This window comes from Lepisma saccharinum, chromosome 26 (assembly GCF_977018435.1).
Source record: "Lepisma saccharinum chromosome 26, izLepSacc3.1, whole genome shotgun sequence".
Lineage (NCBI taxonomy): Eukaryota > Metazoa > Arthropoda > Insecta > Zygentoma > Lepismatidae > Lepisma > Lepisma saccharinum.
The window spans coordinates 14,002,945-14,020,651 of NC_139254.1; the positions used below are offsets into that span (position 1 = coordinate 14,002,945).

A 17,707-nucleotide genomic window follows, 5' to 3' on the forward strand; every position below is an offset into this window, starting at 1 on the left:
CCAAGCAGGAGAGGGAGGGGAATTATATGCACATGGGCTAAACCAAGTTAAAAGTAAAGAACGTGTGCATTTAATTCTCTATAAGAAGAATTCTCATGGGCACATCTATGTTCAAAATTTTCTGACTGTTTAGGCAGGATCTTGCTACCTAAATCACGAAATGATTTCCCAAAGTCAGGTTTAGTATGGTAACATTTTTTCCCTTATCTCGTTTTGAGTTATTGTTGTCCTGCATACCCTTTGAAAAATAATATTTCATACATCTTCCTGCGATTCAAGTTGCCATTTTGGTAACAGTTAGATATAGTGAAAACAGATTTCTTCAAATTTACAGGAGGAATGATGGGAAAGTACTTACGGAATTGAGTTCCTGTGGACTTTTGGAAGCTGGGAATAGTGTTTCTTCCATTCGTGCAACTTATTCAGCCGGAAAATAATGTCATTTTCGACATTAATGTATATCCGTTGCACAATAGCTCGTGCCACCATTACAGTTGACTACGTGAATCAAATGTTCCGTGCGTTCGAATATGTAACCCCCTGTCAGTGTAGCAACCACGCAGTAGTTTTACAAGATGACATGTGAGTGGGTTTTGTTTTCCCATTTAATTTTCTATGTTTGCCTAACCTAACCTTCCGTGAATGGTTTGTGGATCAATGTTAGCCTAAAAACCATCATTTTTCGGTTAATAAGTGTTAGTGTAGCAACCACACGGTAGTTTTACAAGATTTCGTGCGAGCGTTTTTTTTTCCCCAATTTAATTTTCTGTTTCTCTAACCTAACTGAACCTAACCTAACCTTCCGTGAATGGTTTGTGAATCAATTTTTCTTAAAAACCTTTTGTGAATAGTTTGTGGGGCATTTTCCGGTTCATAAGTTTGGAACGACTGCATATCAGCTGACGACCCTGCATATCAGCTGACGATAGACAACGTGAGTCAAGATTTGCCCGCCATATTGTGTGTAACGAAAGCGAATTAGCAATGACCAATACATACTTGTAATGTGAAAAATTACGCTCTTCTCAGTGAAAAAAAAACATAATCCCAAGTTGAAAAATGTTCCGCTATGCATATAAGGTAAGTACAAATGTAAATAATTTGGAAATAAATGAGTTAAATGTGTTTTCACTATATGTAACTAGTACCGCCATTTCTCTCACTTTTATCCATAAACGTTGGTAATAATAAGTAACATTTGTTCTTAAAAAAAATCGTCCCTACCACACATAATTTATATAAAAACAAACAAAATAATGAAAATGCACAATTCAAACCACTTACACAACTCTCTTGATATATTCCTGTCCTGTTGAAGGTGGCACTGATGGATCAAAGTCTTCATCTATATCTTCAACAAATAATGCTCTGTCTAGAAGTTCCCCACAGGAAGAAGACATTTCACTGACTCTAAGGAAAAACAGGGGAAAAATGACGATAGAAAGTTTGTACACGACAGTTACATTAAAGGAAAAATTACTCTGTAATAATGTGGTAAATAGTATCAAGAAAATATTTCCTTCTAAGTTGATTAATTTACATTATACAAAGTGATGATAAATTTACTCATCCAATAATTCTATAAATATTCTCTATCTGAAGTGAAAAATTTGGCTCATCTCACTTTTTTCTTATCAATATAAAGCCGCAAGTAATCAAATCAATATAAAGCCGCAAGTAATCAAAGTCAGGGTCACATGCAGGTACATTAATTAAGGATATGAATGTGTCAATTCGGGTTCTTCATGAAATAACGGTAAAACTTCGGTATGGTCGTCCCAACACCTCCCACTCGTTTATTTCGTCATCTTTAACATTCGTATTTACCTATTCTGCATTGCGAAAGATTATTCAAGGTGTTATTTTGCTTCTTTCACAAAAATAACTTCAATTTGTGACATGAGTAATTATTGTTCTTCCTTTATTGCACTTCCGCAAGACACAATATGGCGAGACAGCTTGACTAGTGTGGTAGATCATCACTATGTATGCAGTGTTTCCAACCTTGTCAACCAAAAAATCCTCACAAACCACCAACCTTGTCAACCGAAAAATCCCCACGAACCATGCATGGCACGGCAAGGTTAGGTTAGGTTCGGTTAGGCAAACGTTAAAATTGTCATCTTCTTGCAAAAAAACGGCATGGTTGGAAACACTGACAGGGAGTTACATCATCAAACGTTCGCAACATTTGTTTAGTGCAAGCAAATGAAAGCAACAGCTATTGTGCGTGGGAGAGATATTTCTGTTGAAAATACATGATTTCCTGGTGAAATAGATTCCACGACGAAAGAAATACCCCCACAAACTTCTAAATGCTACAGAAACTCATTTCCGTAAGTAGTTCCTTGTGTAAAAATGAAGAAATCCGTTGAGACCATACCGAAGTTTTACCGAAATAACTTCAGTCACTTTCACTCTTATATTTGGAAAAAAATGTTGTACCACGATACTCAGAATTGGTCATGAATTTATTTTAATAACATTTTCAGTATATCTTGAGTATTTTAGAGCAGCATTGAAAACAATCAAAATTTTATATTTACGCACCACTTTCGAAATAATTGCGAAAGTTTTACAATAAGCTCTTACGTATACGTAATGATTTAATAATTTATATTGATTGTAGCGATTCTTTTTAAAATAACCCTGGCCTAAAAACCAGTCAACTAAAAATATTCTTACTTTTTGTCCGGCAACTGGTTCTTTCGGATATGGGTTTGAAAACCAGTCGTACTAATCGCTTCCGTGCAGATATATTTATATGGATAATAATTGGAAGCAAAGTTTACAAAACCTCGTTTATAAAGCAATTAAGAATATCATATGTACAAATTTCAACAGAATAACTTCCACCGATATTCCAGGTTGGGATGTTTATTTATGTTAACGAAATTGTCTGCTCACAGATGGCACCCTGAGGAGTTTCCCTGACTGCACCAATCACCGTAGCCGTAGTTTGCAGATTCATCATGGCTGGTTATTTTCAACCCTGGAACCAGACATTTGCTTGATAAAGTTCAAGTCTCAATATTAATACTGTGACTTCGTACATTAATAATGTGAAGTTATTGTTCCTTTTTTGTGCATTTGACGTAAAAATGGAAACAATTTCATCGATTTTACCTACATTTGTAGGCAAGGTTAGCTCTCAAAGTGTCGTGTTTGGTTTCTTGTAATTTCATTGATCAGTTGTGCCAGTGTGTCAGTAATGTCCAGGCTGATTTTGTCAATAATAACTTTAGTTATTCCAGGTTCTAGCAGACGACTGACTGTATTAGAAAAGTAAGTAAAGTATTTCCAAGCCAAAATAAAGGAAATTCGATGTTTGCATGGAATCGGATAACTGAAGCAGCTTCAGTGCAGATACTAACTTACATCATGTTATAGTTATACCAATCATATTTTATAGTAAAATATAACAAACCAACCTATACTATTAGATGAATGTATGATGATTATTAAATGCATTTATATGATAAATAAAAATTTATTCGTGCTTTTCCTGCTGGATAGCCGTACAACAGACCTGTGATTATTTTTCTTCACTGCGTCTGTGGTCGTATTTGCATCAATCCAACGTATAGGTTTCACCAAATATTTTGATTGCAGACTACGATTGTGTTTCTGGTAATCAAGTGTGAGAGCAATGCTGTTTTTATTCTATTAATGACGTATTTTTTTCCAAAATATTCCTCCATGCCTTCATTAAACTTCCTGGAAATGCGACATAGGGGCATTTGGTTTTTCCTATCTGCAAGAATTTGTGAGGTCTCAATTAGTGAATAGGCAAAATTTCATAGCAATTGGAGAGTGGTCCGGTATTGTAAACTCGTTCCGAATTTGTAATAGAAGTTGGATAACAGCAAATGTCAAAGAATGATTTTGTTTGCTAAATCACAATCCAACAATTGTTCTTTATACGGTTTACACACCAAGATACCGGTAACAGTTTGTTATATCGGAGACACATTTCTTCATTTTCACAGAAGAAACTACGGTAAAATTTTCATATCCCCAAAACGTATTTCTTCAATTTTACAGGAGAAAGTACTTACCGAAATGGCTTTATTTATACTTTAGGAAGGTCTTGGAAGTTTGTTTTCACCTCGTTGAAAATTTTTTTGCCGGTAAATCATGTAATTTTCGACATTAATGTCACTCCGATGCACGAAAGCTGTTCCCTTGATGTCCGTCTACTACGTGAACCAAATATTTGCGAGCGTTTCATGACGTAACAACCGGTCAGTGTTTCCAAATACGCGGTTTTGTAACTGTGTAACAGTTCTAGAACGTAAATAAGCGTGAGTTACTGTTCATCATTTCTGATTACGAACTTGCGACAACATGACGTGCACAGGATCCGTGGCGTGCTCAATGTGAGGTTGATGGGGGTTATAACCCCCCCCCCTTTCGCCCAGTATCTCTAGGGCTATTTATGAATGGTTCGTGGGGCTATTTATGAATGGTTCGTGGGGCTATCCGTGAATGGTTCGTGGGGCTATCCGTGAATGGTTCGTGGGGCTATCCGTGAATGGTTTGTGAGGCTATCCGTAAATGGTTCATGGGGCTATTTATGAATGGTTCGTGGGGCTATCCGTGAATGGTTCGTGGGGCTATCCGTGAATGGTTTGTGAGGCTATCCGTAAATGGTTCATGGGGCTATTTATGAATGGTTCGTGGGGCTATCCGTGAATGGTTTGTGAGGCTATCCGTGAATGGTTTGTGAGGCTATCCGTAAATGGTTCATGGGGCTATTTATGAATGGTTTGTGGGGCTATTTATGATTGGTTCGTGGGGCTATCTGTGAATGGTTCGTAGGGCTATGTATGAATGGTTCGTAGGGCTATTTATGAATGGTTCGTGGTGCTATCCGTGAATGGTTCGTGGGGCTATTTATGAATGGTTTGTGGGGCTATCCGTGAATGGTTTGTGGGGCTGTTTATGAATGGTTCGTGGGGCTATTTATGAATGGTTCGTGGGGCTATCCGTGAATGGTTTGTGGGGCTATTTATGAATGGTTCGTGGGGTTTTCAAACCCGAAAAAAAATTCTAATTTTGAAAAACAAATTTAACTATGTTTCCTAACCTAACAGAACCTAACCTAACCTTGCCGTGCATGGTTCGTGGTGCTATTTATGAATGGTTCGTGGGGCTATTTATGAATGGTTCGTGCGGCTATACGTGAATGGTTCGTGGGGCTATTTATGAATGGTTCGTGGGGCTATCTGTGCATGGTTCGTGGGGCTATTTATGAATTGTTTGTGGGGCTATCTGTGAATGGTTCGTGGAGTTTTCGAACCTGGAAAAAATACAAAATCAGTAACATGAAAGTAGGTATTTTTCTATGAAGAAGGGTGCAACACTGCATAACCACTGATCATGGACTACGCTAGTCAAGATTTCTCCGCCATATCGCGTGTAACGCAAAAATACTCGATATTTCGAAAATTGAGATTATTTGCCTGCAAAAAACGAAACGCGAAATAGAAGAATCCTTACGAATGCAGAATATGTAAGTATCAATGTGAAAAATACGAAAATAAGGGAATTAGAGACGTTTGGTGGTTACCGAAATTTTAATGAAACTACTTACGGAAATGACTTTCTCCAAACTTTCCAACGTTCGTCGAGGTATTTTCTTTCATCGTGGAATATATTTGACCGGGAAATCATGTATTTTTCAAGAGAAATATCTCACCGACGCACAATTGCATTGCTTTCGCTACGTGAACTGCATGCTGCATATGTTTGATGACGTAAGCCCCTGTCAGTGTTTCCAACCCCTTCTTTTTTCCCCACTATGCTTGCCTAACATAACCTTATCGGAAATGGTTCGTGGGGCTATCTGTCAGCTACCCAGGCTATCCATCAGCTACTTGTGCATAATGTAAAATTTTCACACGTTATGAACACGATAGCAGGTATTTTTTGGTGAAGAAGGTTGGAAACCCTGCATAGTCACAATGTGAGTCAAAATGTGCCCGTCATATTGTGTGTTACAGAAGCGAAGAAAGGAATAAAAAAAATCACTCTGTATGTAAAAAATTGGGTACTACTTTCGTATAGGTGTGACACCTATAAATCATTTATTTCACACTTCTTTACATTGTGGATTGCCTCCGAAATCCAGGCAGTAAAATATTCGAATGAAGATTTTAAATTTTCCGGAATCCTGATATTTTTTGCATCCTTGGTGTGAAAGTAAGGGTATAATTTAACAATATAGGGAATTCATCCAATTTGTTTGAAATTTGGGATACTTACTAATTTGGGCCTCGTAATCACGAATCTGCACTTAAAATTTGGCGCTCACAGATTTTCAAGTGTCATACCTTGTAATTTCAATTTATGGTAAGTCAAGTATTAAAACCTTATGTTATTATATTTTCTGAGCCTTTATTTAACCCAAATTTAAAAAAGAAAAATAAAACGCTTCATTATTCTTAGTATGGAATGTAGTTTAACCTTACTTTGCAACGTCAGAAATTAGGTGACATACGTTACCTCATATTGACCAAAACGAGTTGAATCTAAAAGTTGAGATTTTTACTGTGAGTTAGGTTCATGAAGGGCTTCCTATGTGCCAAATTTCTGAATTTTTAAAGGGCACCCATCTGAGTTATTTAACCCTGAAAACTGTCAAAATTCAATGAACGGTAATGTTTGAGCCCATGCTGTAAAAAAGGGGTGCATTTCTAAGCACTGATATTTTATTTACAGACACCCTGCAGGTAGGTCTACACATGAAAAAAGAAACAAGCCTTTGACTAAACCCCTTCATTAAAAAAATCGGGCTTAAAAATGCAATTTTTTAACTATTGTTACCCCATTTTCCACTATAATTTTCGTACTTACGATGCAGTTTCAAGCAAAACATACCTGAATATCATAGTAAGTATACTTCATTAGCTACAAAATGAATTTTGTTCCAGGTCTCTAGCTTTAATGGTTTTTGAGATATTAAGGTTTCTGTATACTGCTACATGAACAAAAAAAAAACATGCGCCATGTTGGAAAAATGGCTGCCCCAGGAGAACTAAATACAATAATTTTTTTTGAACATTGGTTTTGATATCTAGAAACATGTACAAACCTATGTACTAAAAATGAATTTTTTCTAAAATTGTCATGCAACCACCATTGGATGGTTTGGCATGGAATGACCTGGATTCGAATTCTGAGCTAGGCATGTACGTACTTTGGGAGTTTCCCTTCATCAATTTCATCACTCATTCTCATTTTCGTGATTAGCGAAAAGTAACCAGAAATGCGAAGTAAAATAAACCAGATCATTAAACGGAACAGGGGAAACAGGAAGTATGTGATCCTAATAAGTTCACTGCACTATATATACGTACTAGCTGATTGGGTGGCGTTGCCTGGGTATTTATTTATCCCAATCTTCTATTAGACAGGAATATAATGAATTCTAACTATAGTGTAAAATGAACTTGGAGTTGAAGGGCATTGGGATTGGACCCAACCCCTAGGGGTGCCAGGGGTGTCTTGGAGTTGAACTGCATTGGGAGAGTCACTATTCATCTTAGCGACCCCGAAAACTATGGATTCCACACTATTATCGGTTGTTTCCGATTATTTTTGCATGCCACACCTCCCACCCCCACCCCTAGGGGTGCCAGGGGTGTCTTACCCCCACAGTATTTCTTCCGAGATTGCAAGTGGGATGTGTTCCAAGTTTTTGTTGAAATCGCTCCAGGCGTTCGAGAGCTATGCTGGAACAAATACACATACATCCATTTTTTTATATTAGAATATATATATATATATATATATATATATAGACACTCACACACTACACCTCGTGGACAAAATTAAGGGAATGAACACAGATTGGCAACGAGTGCGAGAATTCAATGACATTCGGCTGAATACACATAAGTATACAACAACCTACACCACCACATGACAATGCAGGTACGCTGGCATGGGCGTCGACAATGAACATCACACCATAAGTGTCCAAATGTGGAGGTTGTAGAACTCACCCGATATGGCATTAGTAATGCATGTGGTCACCCCTCACAGCCATACAGGTCGCACAACGATGTCCAATGCTAGTGATGAGAACGTTGAGGATACCCTGTGGCAGTAGCATCCACTCTTGCACCAAGGCATTCCTTAACTCCTGGATGGTTCAGGGAGGTGGTTGACGACGCACAATGGCCCTGCCAAGAGCTGGCATCCCAGGCATGCTCTATCGGGTACAGGTCAAGGGACGTGGTTGGCCAAACCATGCTCCGGATATCCTCGGTTTCCAGATATTTATCCACCAGATGGGCCCTATGTGAACGAGCATTTCCATCCAGGAAGATGAATTGTGGACCAACAGCACCCCGGAAAGGCGCACATAGGGCTCCAGGATCTCCACCCTAAACCTGTGACCACTCAGGGTACTTCCATCAAACACATGGAGCGGTGTGCAGCCATCCAACATGATACCGGCCCACATCATAACACTACCGCTGCCATAGCGGTCCCTGTCAACGATGTTTGAGGGCTGGTATCGGGTACCACTCTCTCTCCATATGAAGATGCGTCGGGAATCACTGTCCAAATTGAACCTGGACTCGTCACTGAAGAGAACATGGCCCCACTGGTCTTGGGTCCAGGGCTGATGTTCCCGGCACCACTCAAGGTGGGCTCTCTTGTGGGCTGGGGTGAGTGGCACACAAACGGCAGATCATCTGGCATACAGTCCCCTCTCATGAAACCTTCGGGACACGATTCATTGGGAAACAACGGTTCCGGTGGCTGCAGAGAGGTCCCGGGAGAGCTGTGTATCTGTGGCTCTTCTGTTGTGCCTCGCTGTCAGTGCCACATGACGGTCCTCCTTCGCTGTTGTTGCCCTTGGCCAGGCCTTCTGGTTATGGATCCCAACTTCTGGAACTGCCTCCACAATGGAGCCACATTGAGTGCTCGGGACACCTGCGCTTGAGCCTGGCTGCCTCCAATCTGCCCACTATTCTCCATCGCAATCCATCACTTCATTTTCACTGGATCATCTGCAAATAAGAGAACTAGAAACTGGTACAGGTAGATGTTGGTGGAAAGCCCCACAACGCCGTCAACGTCTCTACCATCTGTGGGGGCCTCTTTTGTTTACAGTTGGAGAGGGACGCAAGGCCGCTTGTACCTTATGGCCTTGCGCCAGAGAACCAACTACGTACCCTACCTACAAGCACTATAAGCACATAGAACAACCGTATCTACTCGACTCTAGCGTTTCTTGGGTCGCAAGGGTCGAAGCCACCCTATCTCTGCACACTTGCTGAGGAAGTCTACAACCCAAGAACACATAAAGTACCTAGCGTATAAGGGCAACACACGCATTCGACAACTATATCCACTCGACTACAAAAGTGCACTTAATGAAGTCAAACATATATTTCGAGTGGAATAATCAGTGTGTGAATTAACGGGGAGCTGGGGCTACACGGTATTTCGTCCTACAAAAGAAAATGATTTTTATCGCTGCCAAGGATGATTTTATGCCCCTCAATGAGTGAGATTGAAACCATATGATATAACATTTCCTAACTATGAAACAATTGCAATTGAAAAATCATTCGTTTCCATTATCGGTCCGGCCATCAAAGATTTCCCTAGCAAAAAGTATGCAGCCATGTGGATTAAAAAAGGATGCTATTCTGCAACTGACCAATTGACCGAGACAACACCCGACTGCTTTCCACTTAAGTGTTCGTGGCATAGTGCTGATATTTTACATGTAGTGAAGTAAACATTAATAAACGTTTTTAATAAAATAAATTACTGCCTTGGTCAGCATACTTAGTTTTTCATAATAATGGAAACAAGGCTTAATGGTGTTATAATGATTATTTTCTTGTAGTTTACGGTTATTACAAGCATAAGAAAACCGTTTTTCTTTGTGACGTTTCAGGAGAACACACGCTCCTTTCATCAGACATTTATTTTCATTTTGACTAAAGATACAGTTATAACAATGGTTAGTAATTTTTAAACAAAAAGAATCCGTTATATAATGAATGTTGTCAATGTTACATTGTTGTAATATAGCAACTTAACTGTGAAAAAAAAGCAGTCTGTTGTATTTTTATTTGAGACTTTTTAAATTATGAATCCAAAATATCATCAGGCAATTCAAATTCATCATTGTTTTCACAAAGTCTTTTGATGTTTTCTGTTACATTAAATTTCAAAGATGGTGGCTTACTCCATTTGTGAAAAAGAAAACTCCATACTGGATCTACGTTACCATTTTCATTATTTAATTTATTCCAGTGTTCTTCTGCAATGAACGAAGCTTCCCAGACATTCAACTCTGTGTTTCCCGTTAATCTTTTTAAAACCCTTCTCTTTTTAATCAAATGTTTCTCTTCGATGATATGAGTTGACAAACCTGTTCTTGGGTTTAGATTTATAATGTCCAAATCATGTTCGTGCCATCTTATTGCCATTTTCCTTGCTGTTTGTCCCACATAATCCTTTGAACATGAACAACTTATATTATATATTCCTGTGGTTTCCGCATCTGGTAGAGAGTTTCTCATTTTGAATTCATTAAATGTACCTTCCAAACTTCTTGGTGATTTAAAAACAATTTTGAAATCAAAACTTCTGAAAATTTTTGCAATTTTATGTGAGAATCCCTTGTGGAATGGAATGCACACAAATTTCTTTTCAACAGATTTTTCATCTTTGTCTGTACTTCTCTTTTCCTTTAGTTTTCTTGCTACTTGTTTTTTGATTTGGTTTATTCTGTTAGTGTGAAAGCCATTTTCTTTTGCTATATTAAAAAGCCTTTCTTCTTCATTTTTGATATCCTCATTATTAGAACAGAGTCTTTGTGCTCTCAGGAAAAAATTTAAAAATATGTTATCCATTGTTATATGTGAATGTTCTGAATTGGTATGGATGTATTTTTCACCCGCTAATTTTTTTCTATGGACTGATGTTTGAATTGTTGAGTCAGTTGTCTTAATTTGCAGATCAAGGAAAGAAATTACATTCCTTGATCTGCAAATTAAGAAAACAATGTAATTTCTTTCCTTGATCTGCAAATTAAGACAACTGACTCAACAATTCAAACATCAGTCCATAGAAAAAAATTAGCGGGTGAAAAATACATCCATACCAATTCAGAACATTCACATATAACAATGGATAACATATTTTTAAATTTTTTCCTGAGAGCACAAAGACTCTGTTCTAATAATGAGGATATCAAAAATGAAGAAGAAAGGCTTTTTAATATAGCAAAAGAAAATGGCTTTCACACTAACAGAATAAACCAAATCAAAAAACAAGTAGCAAGAAAACTAAAGGAAAAGAGAAGTACAGACAAAGATGAAAAATCTGTTGAAAAGAAATTTATGTGCATTCCATTCCACAAGGGATTCTCACATAAAATTGCAAAAATTTTCAGAAGTTTTGATTTCAAAATTGTTTTTAAATCACCAAGAAGTTTGGAAGGTACATTTAATGAATTCAAAATGAGAAACTCTCTACCAGATGCGGAAACCACAGGAATATATAATATAAGTTGTTCATGTTCAAAGGATTATGTGGGACAAACAGCAAGGAAAATGGCAATAAGATGGCACGAACATGATTTGGACATTATAAATCTAAACCCAAGAACAGGTTTGTCAACTCATATCATCGAAGAGAAACATTTGATTAAAAAGAGAAGGGTTTTAAAAAGATTAACGGGAAACACAGAGTTGAATGTCTGGGAAGCTTCGTTCATTGCAGAAGAACACTGGAATAAATTAAATAATGAAAATGGTAACGTAGATCCAGTATGGAGTTTTCTTTTTCACAAATGGAGTAAGCCACCATCTTTGAAATTTAATGTAACAGAAAACATCAAAAGACTTTGTGAAAACAATGATGAATTTGAATTGCCTGATGATATTTTGGATTCATAATTTAAAAAGTCTCAAATAAAAATACAACAGACTGCTTTTTTTTTCACAGTTAAGTTGCTATATTACAACAATGTAACATTGACAACATTCATTATATAACGGATTCTTTTTGTTTAAAAATTACTAACCATTGTTATAACTGTATCTTTAGTCAAAATGAAAATAAATGTCTGATGAAAGGAGCGTGTGTTCTCCTGAAACGTCACAAAGAAAAACTGTTTTCTTATGCTTGTAATAACCGTAAACTACAAGAAAATAATTCTATAATGCAAGCAATGCGTACATACAAGAAAAAGGTGTTATAATGTATTGAAGGGTTCACAAGAAACATGTAGGTAAGTTAGATGGACATGAAACTTGGCAATAAAAAGTTGGTGAAGTTTTTGATGTTACTAGTTGATTTGATTGTTCTTTAAAGCCCAGTTTGTGAACAGATAGGTTAATCAGGACTGGACCTACAGTTTAAAGTGGGTACTGTTTCTAAATTACGTGTAAATATTATCATAGAATTTAATGACCTATGTCAGAACCAATGTTAGAAAGTCCTTTGAACTGCAAGGGAATTGTTTAAGTTACTGACTGGTAACATATTATGCAAATTTATGTAACCAAAAAATGGAGGTACATTGCACATAAAGTGGACTTGAAACATAAATTCAAATTCAAGTACCCCAAAAAGAAACAGTTTCCAAAATGAAAATACAAATATGCCAAAGAGTGGGCATTCCCCTCCCCCACCCCAAAAAAGCAGAATGCTTAATTCGCACAGTGAGAATTTAATTTTCCCAAGTTCTAAGGTCTTACAGGTACTCACGCAATCAGTAATTGATAAGTATGTGAATGCAGTTACTAAGATACTGCTTTATTTGTCAACAATGCCCAATTATTACTTCCGAATTGTTGTGCCCCGAAGATGTACAGTCATACGAAATAAAAACGAGACATCCAGATCTTGAAATAATCACTCCACTTCACAGGTGTCAGGGACGTCGTAACCCGAGAGGTGTCCCCCACTCATCATCAAGGGGGGGGGGGAAATGGTCTTTTTGCCCCCCAAGTAGCTCCCTAAAATAATGAGACTATCTTTTTTCGAACTTACAAACATGGATCATAGGTACTATGAAGGACAGTAGATTGATATCTGTGCATTGTAACAGGGACAAAAAGACGAAGAACTGTTCATCAACAAAGTGATAATGTGTATTGAAAGGAAGTGAAGGTGAATTCAATTTCTATCTAAATGGTAGACTCAAGTCTGAACTTCTATACAACGCCAAAATATTTTCAATTCAATTTGAATTTTATGATGTGTATAGTAGTAGTAGCAACATAATAATAGTAATAATAATAATAAAGTTCCATGATTCTGGCCCCCTGAGAAAAATCCTTCGGGTGCCCTTAGTAATATTATTTTATTGGAAAGAATACAAATTCACAACAGTGTCAAAATTCAATGAAAAATAAACCGAAATCGAGAATTTTATTGGATATGACTAAAAATTGCCACTTTCAAACTTTTAGAGTTTTGTAAATTAAATATAATAAACGTAGAACCAAGAGACACCAATTTAGAACCTCGCATAATTCTTTATTTTAACCTTCAACATGTTCTGCTAATTGCTCATAGGTGATTGTGTGATTTTATTTTCATTGGTTTGGTTTATTTTACTTTGCTTTTCTGCCACGTTTGGCTAATCGTGGTGATGTCGTGAAATTGATGAAGGTACGCTCACCAAGGACAGATTGGGATTCGAACACAGAGCGGTTCACTTTTGTGTTTAATTTATAAAATTATTTGAATGAAAACTTCAAGTAATATTACCTAATTTTATATATTTCTATTTTATTTACACATGTAATACAAAATTTTTGTTTATAAGTCTTATTGGTGTTCCTTTTAATTTTCTTTCATCTTGTTTTCCCTGCAAGTACTAGTTATTGTAATCATTGTGTTTTTATGTATTTAACTCTATTCTGTCCCTAATGATTTCGTCTAATTCCATATTTTTCATCTTATATGACTGCTGAGAACACCTTATTAAAAGAGTACAAATAACAGATAAAGGAGACACAGATCAATTGCTTAAGAACACATGTGAGATTAAGAATGATACGAGGTGTGGCTAGAAAAAAAATGGATTTATGTTGCTATCAACAAACGGCAAGCACGTCAAGGATAAGCGGTGCATGGGTGTATAATGTGATATCTTGCCTATCGGCTGTGTGATTGCCTAGGGTGCTCGGCGCTCAGTTCTTCTGTAGCTTGTGGATGAAGCGAACTGTACATCTGTGCTCCGTCGGAAAAAAATTAAGTGTGAAAGTGGAACAGCACTTATGAAACTCAGAAAATCCGCCACAGAAACTTACGGTTTGTTGAAGTAAGTGTACGGAGATGTGTGTTTATCACGCACTCATGTGTTTGAGTGGTTTCAAAGGTTTAGAGAGGGACGAGAAGTGATTGCGATCGACGAGCATCCTGGATGGTCTTGCACGTCAAAAACGGAATCAAAGATTGCAAATGTCGGTGAATTGATTGGAATTGTGTACCCGAAGGTCAAACTGTCAACCAACAATATTTCATTACGATGCTGACGCTCTTCGTGCGCGAGTAAGAAGACGACAACCTGATTTGTGGAAAAGCAAGTCATGGATTCTTCATCAGGACAATGTTTCTGCCCACACGGCATTGTCAGTCAAGGCTTTTTTGGCTAAGTATGAGATCCCAGTGTTAGAACATCAATCCTATTTGCCTTATCTCGCTCTGTGCGACTTTTTTTTATTCCCAAAGATCAAATCAGCACTGAAAGGAACCAGATTTAATACCGTAGAATCTGTGAAAACAAAATCGACTGAGGTCATGAACATGGCTTGAGAAGATTCGTATGGAGCGGTGTATTGATAGTGCAGGGGGTTACTTTGAAGGGGATAATGTTCATATTGTACAAAATAACCAATAAAAGATTTTGTATCAACAATCCATTTTTTTTTCTATCAACACCTCGTATGTATTCAAAATAAGGATCATTCTTTAAGTGTAATGTAGATATCACATTAGGCTTTTTACAGTGCTTAATTTAATTATCCAACAATACAGTGTTCCAAAATAGTGTCTACACTCTTTGAACGTTAATAACAGGAACACTAATAACAGCAAGTATGATTTTTTTATGTCGCATACCTTATGTTCAAAACGACCACCATTGGCAGCAATACGTTATTTGCAATGCTGAACAGCCTATATGGTATCCACGAGGTGGGAAACGTAGGTCTCAACTGCATGTCCCAGGTCACTCAGCATCTCTGCCTTTGTTGCGTACACAGCATTCAAGTTCCCCACAGGTAGGAATTTAAGTGTGTTAAATGAGGATTTCTGGATGGATTGATATTCAACTCTTCTTACGTATCTTGAAAGAAAAGTTTCTCACCGCTGCCATTTTATTACACTAATGACTACCGCTTGGCAGGCTGTGATGGGATTAAAAACAAAAGAAGGCCTCTATGTTGTCACACATGCTCACATAGACATTACAGCTTCAAATCTAAAAAAGTCCAGTCATGTCATCTTTAGTAGTTTCTCTGTTATTAAAGTTCAAAGAGAGTACACATTATTTTGGAACATACTGTATCACCAATTTATTTTCCCTAGTTACTCTATAGTTGGCATACAGTCTTTGGTTGTAAGATTGTGAGATGATTGCTCATGGACCTCAGCCAGCCAGCAATTTTCAAAATATTCAAAATGGAGGAGAACGTCAATGTGAAATGACTTCAAACATCATGGATAGCATGTGACAAATTTATTTCATGATATTGATAACTAAATGTTCTGCACGTAATATGTTAGCTTTCTTTATTATTAACTTCAAGTATAGTTTATAGGAAACTAGCTGATTACCCGACATTGCCCGGGTATGTATTTATCCCAATCTTCTATTAGACAGGAATATAATGAATTCTAACTATAGTGTAAAATGAACTTTGAGTTGAACGTGTCATTGGGAGTGTCACTATTCATCTTAGCAACCCCGAAGACTATGGATTCCACACTAATATCGGTCGTTTTACATGTCCCCCCTCCTACCCCTACCCTAGGGGTGTCTTAACCCCACAGTATTTCTTTTGAGATTGCAAGTGATACGCAAACCAATTTTTGTTGAAATCACTCCATGCCTTCGATAGTTATGCCACCCCCCCCCCCACTCACACACACACACACACACACACACACAGAGAGAGAGAGAGAGATACATTTTTATATATTAGATACCAAAGTCACACATAAAGCGTTGCATGCTTTACAGTGTTCGACATTCTGAGAAGTTTCATCTTAATGACGTCACAGAAACCCTGCCGTGTTTGTAAACAAGCGGGCTGAAAAAAAGGTCTCTTATGACCAGACCTTCAGAAGTGGAGAAAAAGTGGTCGAAGAAACTTGGATTCGCAGACCTGCTGCGATGGGTTGGCTCGCCTGAACACCATTGCACTCAACAGGGAACAAAACGGGATGGTTGGGCATAGGGGGTAGAACTGGGCCCTCCTTTCGATGCACTAAACTTAGCAAATATCTTGCGTATTTCTATCTGCTTCATGATCTCACATGACTAATTTCTCTCAAATATGCAAATATTCAGACTTATTTTTTACTTATTTTCTAAAATATTTAAAAAGCAATATTTTTATTATTTTGCTTTGTCCACGCTGCATCTTCCGGTAACCGGATGCCTTGCCTCTGGAGTTAAGCAATAATGAACTTTATTATCCGTCATTTGTTGCAGTATTAACATCCCAAAGAAGATGTTTTCTGTAGCTGGAGACATTGTTTCAGACATTCTAACACAAACTAACATGTCCAGACTATGCAAATCTTAAAGAAACTTATTTGTATGCAAAGGAAAACTTGTGTGGTATAGTGTGTAAACATTGTTGTGTCTTGTTGAAGAAATGTTATGTATAAATTATTAGGCTGCTGTTCTTATCAAATTCTTTCTTTGCTGTTTCAGATTGAAGATGCAGTTTCAATGGTTGCTGCAATGCCAGCTGAGGAAAAGCTCAAAGCTGTGCAATACTGGAATGCTGTATCTGAAAAACTCCAAGAAATTGTTAATGATTCAGCAGCAGATATCAGTGCACTTGCTTTTAAGGGTGAAAAGGCTGAAGTAAGTAATCCTCTACTGTTACTTCCTCATATTAGCCCAATTAATCAGTAATGTATTAATCAGGGGTGACCATTTATGGCGCCATCGAGATTTTTTGGGTAATTTTTTTCCCTTCAAATAATATAAATTTCAACATTTATATATTTTTCCAAAATATATGTAAAAATTTTACACCTTAAATGTAATTCATTCATTAGATGAAGATAGAAAATGTTTAAGGGTATTATCGAAGTAAGTGGGGGGGGGGGAGAAATATCCAATTCTTACATATTAGGCTTTAACTGACACATGGGTTCTGGCAGGTAATTTCTGAATTAAATGGAAGGGGCGGGGCAGTATCCAACTCTAGGTCTTAAATTTTAGCGGGTATTTGAGTTAGAGACTGATTGAGCATTAAATTGAGAGGGTATCCAATTCTTATGTATTACTATCATCTTAGACTGTTGCGGAAAATCTGGTGTGGAGACTAAGAATTAATTTTTTGGAGGAGGCAATGTCCATTCTTCAATATCAACAGTAAGTCTAAAATTGGCATGGAGATTTTGGTTGTAGGATTGAGTATTACATTTGAAGGGAGAGATGGGAAGCTCTTGATAATGTGTTAACCTTTACAGT

The 17,707-nt window shown here is 37.3% G+C and overlaps 2 protein-coding genes across 6 annotated transcripts in view; one reads left to right on the top strand and one right to left on the bottom strand.

Annotated features, from left to right (window-relative positions):
• Nucleotides 1–3,000, bottom strand: part of LOC145979342 (gem-associated protein 2-like) — a 33,724-nt gene extending 30,724 nt beyond the window's left edge. The window contains exons 1-2 of one of the 2 annotated variants that reach the window (XM_083112207.1): nt 2,908–3,000; nt 1,285–1,410 (exon numbers count right to left, since the gene is read on the bottom strand). In XM_083112207.1, coding sequence (XP_082968333.1) covers nt 1,285–1,400 — 116 coding nt within the window. In that variant the 5' untranslated portion in view covers nt 1,401–1,410; nt 2,908–3,000. Of the gene's footprint in view, nt 1–1,284; nt 1,411–2,685 lie in introns of both variants that reach the window. The other variant, XM_083112206.1, reaches the window with a different exon arrangement.
• Nucleotides 2,966–17,707, top strand: part of LOC145979340 (uncharacterized) — a 47,134-nt gene continuing 32,392 nt past the window's right edge. For 2 of the 4 annotated variants that reach the window (XR_014440777.1, XM_083112203.1), the window contains exons 1-2: nt 2,966–3,143; nt 16,937–17,092. Coding sequence is in view for 3 of the 4 variants with exons in the window: in XM_083112203.1 (XP_082968329.1) it covers nt 3,102–3,143; nt 16,937–17,092 (198 nt within the window). In the remaining variant the exon portion in view is untranslated. Of the gene's footprint in view, nt 3,144–3,228; nt 3,286–3,773; nt 3,822–16,936; nt 17,093–17,707 lie in introns of those variants that run through there. The other 2 variants (XM_083112204.1, XM_083112205.1) reach the window with 2 other exon arrangements.